General features: G+C 36.8%; 1 protein-coding gene across 1 annotated transcript in view; it reads left to right on the top strand.

Annotated features, from left to right (window-relative positions):
- Nucleotides 1-17,805, top strand: part of LOC149807063 (mutS protein homolog 5-like) — a 163,226-nt gene that overhangs the window by 133,847 nt on the left and 11,574 nt on the right. Inside the window, exons 21-24 of the mRNA XM_089961387.1 lie at nucleotides 5,726-5,852; nucleotides 6,956-7,105; nucleotides 15,166-15,240; nucleotides 15,995-16,135. Of these exons, the coding sequence (XP_089817513.1) occupies nucleotides 5,726-5,852; nucleotides 6,956-7,105; nucleotides 15,166-15,240; nucleotides 15,995-16,135 (493 nt within the window). The remainder of the gene's footprint in view (nucleotides 1-5,725; nucleotides 5,853-6,955; nucleotides 7,106-15,165; nucleotides 15,241-15,994; nucleotides 16,136-17,805) is intronic.

Raw genomic sequence — 17,805 nt, 5'->3', positions numbered from 1 at the left:
CTTTGCATGTTTGTTGTGGTATCTGAATTCTGGCCAAAGTACATGTTTACAAAAACATGCAATTTAAAGGCATGACACCGACCATACTTATTATACACGAGGTGTTTTTCTTTCCCACAATAAGGATGGCCTGGCTTCATTGTATTCATAGGTGAAGGAAACACTGCTATTGTCATTACATGTTTGTTGTGGTATCAGCATTTCTGGCCATTTACTTGCATACATTACTATATTTGCTTTCATCGGCCTAAGGGTTAATTATATCATTTTCGTTACATATACATTTGCATTACAGATATTAATGAGACCAAACAGAGGGAAAGATATCATTAAAGTCTTGTTCATAATTTTATCAAATAAAGCTTTTGACACCTAATTGTAAGCAATATAAGTACAACAAATTTAATGCACTTTATTTTCCATAAACTTTTATTGCTAATCTGAAAATATGATATCACCCATTTTGTCCTATGGGCCAATAATCTCATCAACATTCTGTCACGGGTGTGAAAAATGTCACCATTTTCGCTGGTTTCCATTTTGTCGGGTGGCATTAATTTCTACAACCTTCATGTCATATCAAACTCGTTCTTCCTTGGAACAAAATATTCATTTGATTTTTTGTATTTATATGTCAGTTGCACAGCCAGATCCCGAATTATAGCTGTTTGTTAACGCAAATGTCAAGTACAGTGAAACTTATGGATTTTAATCCTGGCAACTGCCAGTTCCTGTCAAATTGGGCATTCATATTTCTGATTAGATTATTAACAAGGTGATCCTTTTATTGCTCCAAACCACTACCAACCTCACCCAATTTTTTTTACCATTGCACAAGTTTTTCAGATATACAATTTTTTTTAGAAAATAGTGTTGATAATACAAGTCACATATTTTCTACTTGATTATATTCTGCCCTTAAATTTACACTTTTAGTGCACTGTATTTCAGGTTCTTTAAAATTATAATAATTTTAGCCTACCTCTTCAAGTAGTTTGGTAGAAGATAAATTTATGGTATTAACTGTTTAAGACAAATATGTCATAAGCTTTCATTTTTCCAAAGAAATACAATAAACTAGAGCTTGTCTAGAAAACTTGATGAAAAGCAACAGCCTGAGCAATTTTATGTTACAGAATTAGCAATTACTAGATGATGCCTTTTATAAGTTGGAAGGCAAATGATAGAAATCAAGTTTGAAATGCTTGAGTCTGGACAAAAATGTTGAAGATAGCCAACAAAATAAAAATTACTTTTCTCTCCTTTAACTGATATCACTACAAATTGTATCCATTTGCACACCACTCTGTCACAGGTCATGCACAGTAGGTAGATGTACCTATATGTCATTCTTTTCATGGATGCCATGCTGTACAGATGTTTGAAGCCATTGTGAGAAATTATGCATGTGGACAACTAATATATTGCAGTTAGTAGTCTCTCTTTCTCTACAGTGTTTAATAATTCTCTGTGTTACTACTGTCCGTTTGTTTCTAAAAACTGTATTGTAGTTATTTGTTTTAGCCCCCTTAGAACTTTGTTCTTTGCAGGAATTCGGAATCTACGTTGTGTTCTACCTGTGGTGGTAGACACTTTTACTTAAAATATAAACTGATTAGTACGGGTAAGTCCCTATGTTCTAGGAATAATAACAGGTCACATTCAAATGTTGAAGACATCATGGGTAGATATATGTTCTTGTCTACCCTCTGTGCCTCCTGATCAACCAGGGACTGCATTACATAGTACTCCTATGCCCATTCCATCAAAGGACATAGTGATGCCCAGCCACTCTCCAACTCAGTGTCCTTGACTGTGAGGATGACAGTGGTCTCTCCATCCTCATTGACTCCAACGAGTTTGAGACAGAAGCTGTGGCATTGGCACCTTCTCTCAGGCCCACTCCCTCATCTTAGGTGGATGAAGAAGAAGAGGAGGTCTGGTCCTTTGATAAGGCAGTAAACAAGGTTTACCATTTGTTACCCACCGACTTGTGCACCAAACCATCTGGCACACACCCAAAAAGATCTTTTCCTGTTTGGAAAAGATCTTTGTGTGCCACCTCAACTGAACCTGTTACTTCTCCCACATTCATCTGCGATTGAGGAAATATCAGAGAGGTTTTCACAAGGCCAAAATATTGCTAGACAATGTAGAGGGAGGTCTGTTCCTCCCTCTACGTTGAGACCCCTTATCTCTTCTTCAAGCTACCAGGTACATTTTCTGAAGTGGCCAATTAAACCAACTCCTTTGGACACTGATGCAGCCAACTGGGGTATTTCTTAGGGATCCTGGGCACACCTTCCCATCAAAATAATTGATGACTTGGAACAGAAAACCAGGTTACTTGTAACTATAGCTTCACATGCCAACCTTTTCTCAGCTACTTCCTTTGGTATGCTGAAACAAGCCTCCCTGAATCCAGCCACATTATAACATGTGCTGGAGGCTGTGGCCAAAATGTCCCAGCATGCTCTGTCTGTTGCCATGGCATTATCAGCAGAATTTCTGCACATCTGCCATGATGCTGCATTGGACTCCTCGAGGGTCTTGCTTAACCACAGTAAATACCTTCTAAGGGCTGCTCCTCTAGAAGCAGAGACCCTCTCTGTGGGCATCATTCCTACTGTGGCTTCTCAAGACTTACTCGATCACCAAGATCAATCTTTTAACTCCACTCCTGGTCCATCACAATCAACCAGGAAATAATGTCAGGCAAATCATTCTCAGGGACCATCTGCCAAATATTTTTCAAGCAGGCACAACCTCAGTCCAATCCACAAATTGTTAATTCACCTCCTCCCCCATCAGGTCCACAACACCCATCACAGTCCTTTGTTTATGTGGGGAGGAACTTCCTCACAAATCAAAATTTGGCCCGGGTTCCCTTAGATCATGTAGATCAAATCCTGGTTCTCCTAGAGACACTACAAGTGAAAACCAATTTATCTGCTTGCCTTTATCTTTCCTTACTCGGAACCTTGAACGTCTCTCTCTAATTGGTTCTTTTAGGATGTCTTCACATGCATTCTCTGCATTTCCTCCTTCAGGCAAGGTGGAAACCTCACAGAGATTCTCTGTCAACCCCAATCCCTCTAGAACCAGTTTTCAACCACCATTTGCTTTGGTAGATGAATTGAGACAGATTGCTGAAGGGAGTACCCATGCATGCATCCGATCCCCATTCCTGTCTGTTCATAGATGCATCAGATTCAGGCTGGGGAGCCAGTTTAGAGCTGGAGGGCATAATTCTCCATGGTGCCTGGACTCCGGCCAAATTGTCTCTTCACATCAACAACCTAGTGTATTTCTAGCATTGCAAGAGTGCATCGACCTAATAAGGGGCCAATGTGTTATGGTCTCCTCAGACAACACGTCTGTCATAGCCTACATAGGACATCAAGGAAGTACACATGCCGCTTCTCTTGTGTAGAGGTCTGGAAGCATTTCCTCTGAGCAGCCTTAGAGAATGTCAAAATCTCAGTTTGCCACATTCTGGGCAAGATGAATGTATTAGCGGATTATGCCTGTCCAGAACAGACCAAGCCATCCTCACAGAATGGTCTCTCCACCACGCAGTAACAGAGTCCCAGTTTTCACTTGGGGGAAGACCTCTAGTGGACCTGTTTGCAACCAAGCTCAACAACAACTTCCCTTTTATGTACCTTCTGTCCTGGACCAGAAAGCATGGGTAGTCGATGCATTCATCTTCCAATGGGATCGCCTATTCGCATAAGCCTTCCATCCTTTCCATCTGCTACCACAAGTTCTGCAAAGAGTATGAACTTCCACTGCTCGGATCATTCTCATTGCCCCATTGTGGCCCCAACAACCATGGTTCAATGATCCCCAAGACCCCTTGATAGATTGACCAAGGTCTCTACCACACTGGAGGGGTCTCCTGTCAAAACACTGGGGATCCCTTCTTTACAACTACCCAGACATTCTCCACTCACACCTGGCTCATCTCAAATGATCTATCTGCCAGAACAAGTTTTCAGACAGAGTCATCAGTTGCATCATTCAAGCCAGGAGAGCTTCTTCATCCAAAGTTTATGATTTCAGGTGGAGAATCTTCTGTGATCGGTATAGTAGGAAACACATTGATTCTATCCACCTTCTTTAACTTCCATTGCTGATTTCCTTTTGTTTCTCTTTGAGACCAAAAGATGTTCATTATCCACAATCCACAATCAAAGGCTATTAAGCTGCAATCTCCAACATATTTAAATTCTTGCAGGGCACAGACATCGGTTCAGATCTGCATCTTGCTGATCTTATTAAGTTTTTTGAGCTTCAGAGACTTGTCTCTCACTCCCTTGTACCCAGATGGAATCTTTCCTTCGTTCTTTGGTCATTAACAAAAGCACCTTATGAACCATTGAGTGAAGCTTCATTTTTGGATCTCACTCTCAAAACTGTAGTCCTTCTCACCCATGACTCAGCGAGATGACGAAGTGAAATTCATGCCTTGTCCATTGACTCTGGCTGTCTTAGGTTTAATGGGAACTATGACTGTTTCCCTTCTCTGCCAACCTGGTTTTCTTGCAAAAAATCATTTAGCATCAGTAGCCCCCTTACCCATAGAGATTCTCAGTCTCAGTAAAAAATATGTGCAGGGGATGATCAATATAGACTTTCATGCCCCATTTGTGCTCTTCTCTTCTATCTTAATGTCTCCAAAGCAAAAAGAAATGATTGGCAACATCTCTTTCTACTTATTAAGGGCTCCATAGACATTTCAGCTGCCACGATCTCCTGGTGGATAATGTTGTCAATCAAACGAGCCTACGAGTCTCTCACCGGTTGAGACCTCACCTTTATGAAACTTAAAGCCCATGAGGTTTGAGTCATTGCTACCTCATGGGCCTACTTTAATCATTCTTCTCTGGAGGATATTATGAAAGCAGCCTTTTGGCACTCCCGTAATACCTTCTCCTCCTTTTACTTTCACTCATTAGCACAACAGAGTGCAAGCATTTTATCTCTGGGTCCCATTGCTATGGCGCCAGCTACATATTGACATTAGTCATTCTAGAGTAGATAACATCCATTCACAGTCACACAGTAACACCATCCAGCATCAGGACAGTGCATGAATGCAGATCTTAATCCCAAACATAACAAACATTTAAACATTCAAACTAGTATGGCCATTGCATGTTCAATGCTCCCACACAGCAGTGCAGTTGGAGATCATTTTATGTGCTGAGAAATTCAACAAGATCTTTTGGAAAGTTTGATAATATCATCAGGTTTCTGATGAGTGCATAGATAACCCTAATGACATTGTGATGACCAGTTCAACACCCCTTCCACCCCAACTGATCTATTGGGAGCAGCAAAAACTTAATCTTGTTTCAATTCTTGACTGTATTTCACTTTCCTATGGATTTAATAAAGAGAAAAGCTTTGTGTATTATTTCCTTAATGTTTCTGTGGTTGTGATCATGTGTGTCTGGTGATATTTGACAATGCTAACTCTACCAGTGTTTTCCAATTGAAAATGCATTAAATGCTTAAGAGAAATGAATTTTTTCTTCTTCTTTTATTCAAATTTTATTTTCCAGCTATTTGTCTATATAAAAGTTAGATCCCTTGTCTAGTATTCAAGCATGCTGAATAGTGGTTTTAAAAAAAACAACATGTTGCAATGCTCCACTGGAGATAGAACCTTTATTAATGCTGGTTTGAGTTTTAAACAGCACTTATAATTGATTTGCAGACACCCACTCCAGGAGGTATGCTGTAGTCCCTTTGTGCCTAATGACACAGTCAGTAATAACAACTATGGGAAGATCAAAGTTCTTACAGGGCCAAATGCGTGTGGCAAAAGTGTCTATCTGAAACAAGTAAGTTGCATTTAATGTATTAGTGCATTAGCTAGGATTTCTTTGTAGAGTAAAAAAGATAGAGTTATTTACCTCCAGAAGTCTTTATTCTGTGATTAAAACATTTCTTGTAGTAACTTCATCTATTCCTTGTGTATCCAAGGTATGATGATTGGGCTGATGGAGCTGCAAGAATGCAGTAACACAGAGACATCACATTTTATACGTTTTAGACCACTTGTAAGAAAGAGGTAGTCATTTAATTTAACATTCTAGGTATTTAAAAAATATAAAATTGTAAAGCATTAGCAAAACTAACAGAGTATTTATCAGTTTATTTAGAGATTTCTTCATATGGACAGAGGCACATAACCAAGAGACAAGGGAATGTCCTTTTGAGAAGTGATGAATGCCCCATTTTTCCTATTTACCTAAAGCACTCTACAATTTATAATTTTACATATTAAATGGAAAAAAGAATCTTTTATGAATCCTTTAATTGTCTTTATCATACAATGATTCTTAGTTTCATGACTGTATTAAAATGTATTCTAGTAAAAGGGATTCAAGTGGAACTATTTGACATATAGTTCTAGAGTGATTGTTATAGCTTTTGTCATTAAATGTATGTCTTCTATCAAATCTATATTGTTTGCTGATGTAAACATGTAGAATTGTATCTGCCAACTTACAAACAAGGGATTTATTGAAAACTGTTTTACCTTTTTTGGAGTTTTTGACCTACTCAGATAACTTTAGTGTTTGCTTGAGCAAACATTAAAGTTATTTGAGTGGGCCCATAACTGAAAAAAAAGCAAAACATCAAGTTGATCCCATTGCTGATGTATGTTTTGCATCCCACTTTACCAATAGCTGTTGGTGAAGATATAATGATAATATAGCAATATCAGCTAAAATTAATCAAGTAGTAAGCAGTAGTAATGCAACCAATGACTGAATATAATTAATCAACTTTAAACCATTTATGATCCATAGATTCGCTATGTATGTAGAAACATAGAAAAAGATCTGAAAGGGATGAGTTAACCAGTTTCCAGGTTTCCCATTTTATAGAATGTTTTGATTATTTTTATCGTAAACATGACTGATTTAATATCTTACAGGTTGGACTCATCGTATATATGGCTCACATTGGATGTTTTGTCCCAGCTGAAAGTGCCAAGATTGGACCCATCGACCGGATATTCACAAGGATCCACTCCCTTGAGAGTGTTTCTGTTGGTCTCTCAACATTCATGATAGATATCAATCAGGTATCAGAAGGATTGCATTAAATGTTTATGCCCAGCCATAAATGGGGAACAGACATATGGTGTTACCCTATTCCATCATATTTGTCTTTTCAGTCAAGTTTTACAGTTGGATCAATCTTCAGGGTCTGTGATAGAGCATGTTTTATCAACAAATTTCTAGTTGTATTTAATGTCAGTTGCACAATATCTGCTTATAGTTAGTTATCTTAGTGGTCAGGTGGTTTTAAGTATCCCTTATTATGGAGGAAACCAGAAAACAATGTCACCTAATATCATCATTTGCAACCTCTGGGTATGGAATATTAAGGAGTGCAGAAATGTGTATTGAATGCATGTCACATTGTTGATATGAACTCATTAAACCTTCTGGACATCAGGCTATCAACTGTTGACATAAATAGCCAATTTTCTTCAAAAGTTACTGCTGATTTGCTTTGAAATTTGTTGGGTTTGGGCTGCTGGGTAAATGGCAGGTTCAAATTCAGGGTAGATGGTATGTTTGAATGCTGACTAATGTAAGGGACAGTAGCTGCTTAAAGGTAACAATGACCACAAATACACATATTTATGCCAGCCCAATTTACTATTTGATCATCCCATATGCAATTCTTATGATACAATTATTAGCACAGAAATGGATAATTTTACTCCATGTTTTTGTGCTCACCATGTACTGATGTTGCAAAGAGTAAGGCTAGCTGTCAAAGTGTTCATACAATCACCCATCTTATTGTCCATCTGTCCAGCATCTACCATTGCTTTTTAGTTTTTGTTAACACATTAACCCCTGTAGGTTTTTGTTGTTTTCGCAAGAAATTCAAAGTAGGGAACACATTTTGAAAGCTATTTCTGAATACATTCTAATAATCAACTTCCAGGTGACTTTCCAATAACCTAATGCCTAGTTGCGTTAGAAACATCTTTTTTCATCGGGTGAATTTTGGGTGGAAAACAATCAGGTCCATAAAAATGAGGTTTTTCCCTCTGTATTTTGTAGTGCAACTAGAACTTCCAGATTATTTGGTATCATTGAAGAGCTACATCTGTCTACCTTTCTATAATACCACCCACTTTAGTGTATCTTACATGACCTTGACATTACAGAGCTTGGCAGTAGGCAACCACCTCCTGTCACGTAAACTTGTCTCCAGGGGTTAATGTGTTAAGGATGACGTCTCCAGTATTCATTATTGCATCATCAATGAACATGGTGAACAATTTCATTAGGGAATAAGGAACATGTATTGAGATCAAAGAGGCCAAAAGTGGCAGCCGCTTTGCTAACTGTTGACATGGTACATATGGGTCTAGTAAAAAAAACAGCTCAAAGAAGTCATAAAGTGAAGGCCACCTTGTCAAGTATTCACATGGTACATAGGGTTGTAGTATTACCATCTGTTGCCATGGATTAAAAGTAATCAGATATTCCAAAGAAATTTACTCTGGAATATAAAATGTCTCTTGGGGATCTGGATTAAAAAAAGAGTGAAATTTCAAGGTCACATTGCTCCATTTGTTGATGTTTTATTGAGTTTGAAATTACCTCTAGCATAATGTAACCTGGATAGGGCATCAGACTTTTTGAAGTAAATGGAACAGTGTACATGGAACATTCATAGGTGTTATGGATGACAGAGATCAAGGTCACAGGTAAATCAGCTTGTCTCTAGAGTACAAAATAATTATGTCTCCGCAATTAGCATCATGCCGATAGTTATTAAACTAGGACATTTGTTTTTTCCAACAGTCCCAACATGAATTAAAAGAAATAATTAGCATAAACGGAAAATTTCATGAAAATTGGATGGATAGTATTGACCTTTTGAAATTTATATGATGTATAGTGAGTCATGTAGATGACAGACTCTAAATGTGAATGCCTGGCAGGTTTTGAGTGCCCCATATTACATAATGCCACACAATTGCACAGGTATTGGTCAGAAGTCTATCATGATAGGCATATGTTTTAGTTTTGATATTTTACAACAGATTCATTTCTAGAGCTTTAGAGGTAAATTATTAAAAATTTATGAAATGGCTATATGATTTTCTGTTTGCAACAAGAAATTGTTTTAAGATTTTACAATTAAATTTAATCAGGAAATGAAATATCTCTTGCATTAGGGTGGTCAACCAGATGTCATGGTCATAGGGTTCTATTAGTAGTGTTACAGGGTCACAGGAAAAAAACCCTCAATAAATTTATTTGTCTTGAAGAGTTTTAAGTCCATTAGATGATAGTGGTATGTTGTCAGCTTTACTGTCACTAAGAATAGATAATGTTTGAATTAATGTGGCGCTTTCAGTATTTATGTCTAATGACCTTTAGGCCTTGAAAAGCTGGTTCAGCAATGTAAAGGGGCAAAACTCAAAGTCTAATCCTAAGATGAAAGGATTAGACTCAGAGTGGTTACCTCTCCATATTTTTTACCTCTTCTCTGTAGTACTCAATACAGAACCATATTTATACCAAATAATCATAAATGTAGTTGTTTAAATATATTCTGTCCAAATATTTTATGATTTTTGTTAAACAATTCTCAGTTAATAAATACAGACATGATTTGATTACATGCATTTAGAGGCATAGTGGTATTTGCTTTTGATCATCAAAATGGAATAGAATCATGTTTCTTGCAATTTATGTTCTTTTAGTTTGATCCTGTTTTATTTACCATTTTGGCTAAAGCCTCCAAGCCGTCAGTGTTTAAAAATACTTAGCTAATGTTATTGTTTGACAAATCATTAGACACCATTCCCTTCCCCAGGAACAACTAGCTAGCTGTGGTGCAGTCAGAAAAAAGTGGCGCATGCACAATTGTGCGCACGCCACTATACTTAAACTCAACAACAACAATCTGACCTTTATTTGTTGGCTGTTTATCTGACACTAGTTAGTGTTTCTATAAACATACCATAATTCAGAGGTCATGTAGTGGTTGACTGTTATATGAGTGAAGATTTACAAGTATGAGGGTTCCAGTTTCTGTTTCAGACTGCAGCAGCATATGAACCTTATTCTTAAATAATTTAATATATTTTCAGCTCACAAACATTACTAGTTTTAAAATATACAGTTGCCTTTAACTCCATTTAAAACATTTAAATATAAAAAATTATTGCAGAAGCATGTTTACATTTGCATCCACTGAATTTATTTATGTACTGTATTATGAGTGAGCATGTTTAAATTCCACCAGACCTTAGATATCCCAGTGCAACTTTAAGAGTACTCAGACAAGTATTTTTACTGTTGATTCTCCTATTGATTCATGAGGTGAAGAAATGATGCAAAATGATACACAAGTTACTTTAATAAATTGATAACAACTCAAGGTAATTTATGGAAAAAATGGTCTGACTCTTTTCCCATCTACAAGAGATTGATCTGTCTAAATCAAGTTTATAAGCTCCCCACCCCAAGGGTGATGCATCAGTTTGAATAGTAAAAGCAATCATGTCTTGTCTGATAAATTTTCCATTCTTGTATGCAACATTTAGTTACCACCATTTAAGTTCCTGGATCCTTTTTGGAGATAACTGTACTGTATTATCAAAATTTTTGTTTTTACAAAGACCTTTTATTTTATCATGTTCCAAATATCTGTAGTGCATTGGGGCTTCCAGGATTGCATAAAAGTCATTAATAAGCATACCAATAAATGATGCCAACTCTTGTACTGTAACATACTTTCTATCAATGTGCTCCTTGGCAAGAACATGTATTTTTTCCACTTTTTCCTCCATAAGAAAAACCTTAAACTGTACAGAGTCTAAAACAAAACCAAAAAAGGTAATTCATTGAGATGGAATACGCACTGATTTTTCGAGATTGATAGTGAAGCCAAGAGATTTTAATGTTTCAATAATAGTCCTTGCATTTTGTAAGCAAATGTGACTGCCACCATCCACATTCAGAGTCATCAATGTAATAGGAACACCTAAGGCACTGATGTCTAAACCATGTATACATGGGTTTAGGATCTTCGTAAAAACTCTTGGAGCAGAGGAAAGCCCAAATGGTAAACATACAAACTGAAAAAGTTGACCATTCCAAATAAACTTTAGAAACTTTTAATCATCTATATGTATTGGAATACTAAAAAAAGCAAAGCATCCTTCAGATCAATACAAGTAAGGAAATCATTTTTCTGGATGAGATCTAAAGCAATTTGAAATGTTTCTTGCTTGAAATATTCATAATGAACAAATTTATTCAATTGTTTCAGCTTAATTGGCTGAAATTTTCCATTAGGTTTGGTAACAAATAAAAATGTTCAAAAGAAATTGATTACCTTGCATGTGGATGTATAGCTCCTTTGTTTAGAAGTTAAGTTATTTCATTGGAAATAATGGTTCTCTGCTCATCAGAAAAGGGAATTTCTTTTGGAAAAAAGGACTCAAAAGGCATGGAATCAAACTCTAATTTGTACCCCAAAACTGTTTGCAAAATCCATGGATCATGATTGAAATTATTCCATAGAGCAGTAGTGTTTATGCTTTCCCACAGAACTTACTTCTATAGATTTTTATTTGTGGGTTTGTTTGGGGGACTAGTATAAGCAGGTCTCCTTCCTCTATTGGAATTTTGGTATTGATACCTGTACATATTTTGAGCGCTATAAGGTTGAGATCGAAATCTTGACCTCTGATTGAAACCTGGACCTCTTATGGGTCCACTGCCTCTAGCACCACAACCTCCATTGAAATCTCTAAGTCTGGGCAAAATTTTCTTTTTTAAGTGCAAACCCAGTGTCACATCTTTTTACTTCCTTAGCCGCATCATCCCCCAGAACCATGGATGTTATGAGGGTATGCAGATTACAAATATTGGAATATTTCCTTCTTAAACGTGGTCGAATTATATATCTTTCTCTGAGGGAGACATGATATTGCACCTGACCCATAAGGGTAATAGCATCTGAAATTAGGAGTCTTTGCTTTTTCATTAGTGGCAATCTGAGACTTTAGTAATTCTGCTAATTGGACAATTGGCATAATGCCTGTAGCAACAAGATTTTGTATATCCCTAAAGGCTTTGTCATAGGAGTGAACTCTTTTGATAAGGTCATTCCAAATTTCTTGATTGACAAATGGGGGACCCACCTTATCACAGTTTTCTGAGATTTTGTACTTCTGGACAATATCATCTGTTACACATAATGAATTGCATGCAGTATTAATCAGCTCTGCCTAGGATTTAGGTATTGGCTCTCCTTTTTGGGGAGTTCTCAGTTTGGATAACTGCCACATATTATCAACATTGCTAGTAGAAATACAGTTGTAATCAGGTTGTAAAACATCAAACAATACCCCATTTATTTTTCCACTCAATAAATTTACTTGAGTGGTCTACTTGTATTACCCTCTGCTGGGGTAACATCAAGATTGCTATATGGCCCTTCATTTTCAACTTCTACATGTAATTCAGGTAAGCATTCACAGTAAAGGGCATCAGTTTCATTGTCATCTGCCATAACAGGCTGCATTTCATTTAGGCCCAATTTTTTCTTCCAAAACTGAATATCTGTTTCATTACGTCTATGAGACTGGACATCCTTGACTTTCTGACATTTTCATCTTTTTGGTACCATAACAGGCTTGCATTTTGCCACTTTCTGAACTTTAAGTCGCAACCAACTTCAATTTTTTCTCTTTAGTTTTGTTTCTGTGGCTTTTTAACTCCTCTATATTTGGAGGAAGTTGCCTCAACTTCACAAAAGGCTGCAAATATCCTCAGGCCCAAAACCCAAAAATTCTGAGTTGGCTTCAAGGTCGGTAATTGAGAGAGCTTCATCCTTTTCAGTAGACATTACAAATAAACAAAAAGAAACTATTACAGGTAACACTGATAGCTTGGACCATGTCCTAAGCTGAATACAACACCATCCTTAATGCCAATGACGTACCTATTATTGAACTTACCACTCGGCTACAATGCCAGAATAACTATGAGATACTTCGTGCGGGTGGCTTGTTTATATAGGTTGCTTCTAGTGACACAGCGTGTGGCTGAAAAAAGAAGTTTCCTTTTTCTTAGAAGAGCACCTGTTTCCGCCAGTGACAGAGTAACATGCTATGTATACATTTGAGACCGAAGACTTTACAGAAAATAATGCGTTGTCTATTTTAGCAGCTTTATACAATTTATATATGCAGACTGACTTTCATTTTGAGAACACTCTGGATGCAGTCATTTAGAAAAGAATTAAAGAAATAACCAGTTTGATCCCAACAGATCTTTACTGAATAAAAAAAAAAATACAAGCACCATAATTTTATTAATATTTAATTTATTTGACAAAATCTGAAGATATTATAGTTTTTGAGTTATCAGTTGCCTACGTTCTGCAAAATTGACTCTTGGATTCCTGATATGCATACTCAGAGGTCTGTATTAGATCAATGAGGTCCATCACCAGGCCTGGCTTCATCGCGACCCAGTAGTGTTAATTGTCCCTTACTACATTCCTTGAAGCTCAGTTGTTGGCTGTCATTTTGTTACCCAACACCCCTGACTTCCGAGATTTATCCTTGAAATTCCCATCTCTTCTGCTCAGTCAGATGGTATCCAGGGAAGACTTGGTCTTCCTTGCATCCATTAAAGAAGTCTTCCCACTTGTGCCTCTGTATGTCCGTCTGCCTCCTCCTGTTCTTTCAGTCTTGTTGAGTTGCTGATGCCTTGCAAGTGCTTCAGACATTAGTGGACCTTTTTTCCACAACTCCCATTTAACTTCAATCTTGCCTTCTACCGGACTCACACACCTGTGTTTCAGCCATGATGCTCCCATATGGGATTAGCAATCCATGTCTATCAATAATAGAAATTCAATACAACTAAAGTGGTGCAGAAAAAATGAACAAGTTGCTTTTCTTACCTTTAATTTGAGACAGTGGTAACAACCAGTCATTAAATATCCTAATTTCTCACTGAATGTTTTAAGGAAAAATGAACAAATTCCATAAAACAATCCTTCTGATTACACCTATGCTCATCCTGCCTATTTTCCCCATGTTCCTAATTATATATAAATATATACTGTAGCAAAAGTATGGATTGTCCAGAAATATTCATGTGCTGATATATCCCATAATATTTCTAGGCTTGGAATTAGATTGGTACCTTATCTTGACTTTTCTATTTCACTGTTTTTCTTGAGGCAGGGAAACTGTCTAAGTTAAGAAAAAACTGGTCATGCTATCAAATTGTAATAGACTTAAAATATGAAAGAAATTTTTCATAAAACATATTGAGATAAGTTCCACCTCTATATTACATTTGAAACATGCTACCCAAATACATGATGCAACCTTGTAAGGGCAGTCAAGTTTTGCTAAGAGGCAGATATGAAAGTCAGATAACAGTTATTTTCTCCAGTGTCATGCTTTGACCATGATTCTTATAGGCGGTGTTGACAAATCCCTGTTCAAGTCTGTGTCATCTCAAGCCCAAGTCGGAATATCCTGTGGATTTGCTATCCAGACAGAATCAACTGATTCATGCAGAATGTTCTATTCACTACTGGGTCTTCATTCAAATCAGCACCTAATGGGGTCAACCTATTGTGGACCTCATTATGTTCAAATCGATTATCGAATCCACAACTTCATTTACCTATAGCAACATTTTCATAACCATCAAAAGCAATTCATATATATATTACGAAGATCGTAATTTTGCCATATCAGCACTGAAACACAATAATTTATTTACTCACTTCAGACACAGAAATAGTAGTGAGTGTTAATCCATTAATGGATTTCTCATATGTAGTGACTAAATAGGAAATGCATGAAATTGTAGCTTTTTTTATAGCAAATTAGGTTCACATATGAAATAAATTGTTTTATGTAATTAGTTTGCTAGGGTTAACTCAACATACAACACTCACTTGTGTGGGTGTCATGGGGTCTCCTCCTTTGGGCTTGTCATCTGAGGTGGGATAATATAAGCTCTACTGACATATTTTTCCACACTTAAACTAAGCCTGATATTCACGTAAGATTGAATTTTATTCCATAAAACATTTGTCCCTGAATTTAATTTGGTTTAATTTCAGATGGCTGCAGCCCTTCAAAATGCAACAGAAAGATCTCTGGTTGTAGTGGATGAGTTTGGAAAAGGGACAGATATGGTAACCACTAACCATTGTCATTATTTTGTATTTAAGTTGACACAATTTTCAGATTTTTTCCCACATTTTTGTTTGAAGATCTGGTACTTTGTTGTAACATTCATTTGTTAATCATTGCATTGGAGATTGAGTGTGTGTAGGGATTTTTTTTTGCATCCGTGTGTTTGTGTGTGTGTGTGTGTGTGTGTCTTTGCTTAGGGAAGATAGTGCCTCAAGCACCTCTCCACCAAACCAATGTAAGTCAGTATGAACTGCATTCAGACTCCTGATCTTATAAAAGGCGCTGGTATGGTACTCATAGATGCTGAACCATTTCTATTGCTTAATATGCATTTTGATAAACTCACTAAAGTTTTACCTTACACTGATACACTTCAGACTTCCAAAAGCTGTAATAAAATAAAAGATGACAAAATTAATTAAAGCATCTTTAGCACTGTCAACAGTGCTTAATATATTATTGTATTTGATTATCCCACTCTCCTTCATTGGTCTGGTCGGGTAGGTGGGTTGCGGTGATGACATTACCATGCAAGCAAGCATGAATTTGTGCTTGCATGATATGGAACAACTATTTGTCATCAATAAAGCTGGATGCTTGAAATCTTGAGATTAAAAAGAGTGAGGTCTTTATTGATGTTAATCGTAGTTTGGAATAGTGTCATCCAATCCCAAGGGGTTAGATTGGGGGTTGTTTAAAATAGAAAATCACGAAGACTAGGCTTAGCTGTGACATGTTGATTTATCTTTTCAGGTTGATGGCCTTGCTCTCCTTAGTTCCAGTTTGACCTACTGGCTAGGCATGGACAGTTGCCCACATGTGTTTGTTTCTACTCACTTCCACAGTCTCATCCACCAGCATCTACTTCCATCATCTCCCTTCTTAAAATACATGGTTTGTGGCAGTAGAGGATGATGTGATTTTTGACAGCATATTAATTGTATGAAAGTTATAAGTTAATCAGAGCTGCCAGCCCCTGTCAATGTGAAATGGAAATGCCAGGAAAACCAGAATCTGAAGATTAAAAAAATGGAAACATTTCAAATGTTTTTGTAGAGTAATTTATTGGAAGCATTAAATTTGCCTGATTCAATTTGGTTATAGTTTGCCGAGTGCTTCCAGCAGGCATGTGTCCAACCATGTGATAAACTGCAGTCCATTGAAAAAAAGACTGCAAAGGCATCATATTGGCCTTACATATTTCATTTAGAATGAATGTCAATAGCACAAGATTTTTAATCCAAGTAAATTCCTCATTGACCACTTTTGGTTTTAAATCTTTCTTGACATACTCAGGTGAATCAGGGTGCTAAGTTGGCATGATTTCTGAGACAAGTTCTTTCAATAAGTTGCTGGACTTAAGAATTACAATCAGACATTGCAAGTGATTGCCTTCGGTATTGAAAAATTGTGGAAAATAACCTTTAGCCATTTAAGATATACTGAAAATTATAAACTGACAGCAGTGATGATAAGGGCTTAATTTGAATTTAAAAGCAGAAATTGTTGAGCTTAAATCAGATTGATTGGCATCTCTGAGTAATGCCAATGTTTACAGGCTTGTGCAAAATATAGCTTGAATTTAATCAACCTGTCTGATTATTTCACATGAAAATAGCAAATATTTTTTTAAAAATTGTTAACTGTGAATGACGGTGCATCTTTGCTAAAGGGTCTTGAATGGGACAGATGTAGATTAATGACTTTTGGATTGCAGGGTTCTTTGATATGTAAGAATGCAGATTGTTATGTAAACAAATACAAAGATCAGTGGTATAATTTTAACCCTTTACCTCATGCAAGCACCTTTGGATGCCTCTACCCAATTTGCATACAAGCGCCTTTTGACTCCTGCTTTAAACTTCAGCCATTTTGAGCGGGGTTTCATAGCACCACCTTCAAGGGAAACACTCTGTTAGATGCTACATTCATTGTTGTGAATGACCATTACATCAGATCACGTGGTCATTGTTTATGCTCTGTTCGAAATCTGCTATTTAAAGTAACTGGGTCGTATTCTCCACTCTCCAAAATGGAGGTCGTGGATTTCGTTCAGTACTGACGGAGTTTTCACAATTAGAATCACAACTATGAAAGCTTTAATAACTTAGGTAAAGGCTCTGATATTGATGAAGGCAGCAATTAGTTTTTATAAATTATCAAATTCAGATGACTTAGTGATTTAGACACAGACAAAGAACTTGTAAATTTTGAACATGAGAAATGGCAGCTACGGTCGGTCATACTGCTTCACTGACTTGGCGATGAGTTTTGTCAAGATTTTAAAGCACATAAAAATTCTTCTGTGAAAAATAATTACACAACTATAACGATCAGACTTTACTCTTAAATTTTTCGGTACATAATAGATGTGTACCAAAAATGTAAAATGGTTAAAATTGCTGTTAAACGTAACATACACTATGCTGTTTAACAGTTAACAAGCAGGCCTGTGTGTATGGAGTCGAATAGGTAACAGGTGTTCTGTTTATAGCACACTGCACTGGGTAACTTTGCTACATGTGTATAGAAGGGCTAAAGAACCATAAACTCTATGAGGTACA

The sequence above is a fragment of the Sinohyriopsis cumingii genome, chromosome 1 (assembly GCF_028554795.1).
Source record: "Sinohyriopsis cumingii isolate HCF-2022 chromosome 1, ASM2855479v2, whole genome shotgun sequence".
Lineage (NCBI taxonomy): Eukaryota > Metazoa > Mollusca > Bivalvia > Unionida > Unionidae > Sinohyriopsis > Sinohyriopsis cumingii.
Note: the sequence above shows the minus strand (reverse complement) of the source record. Positions and strands in the feature narration are given on the sequence as shown.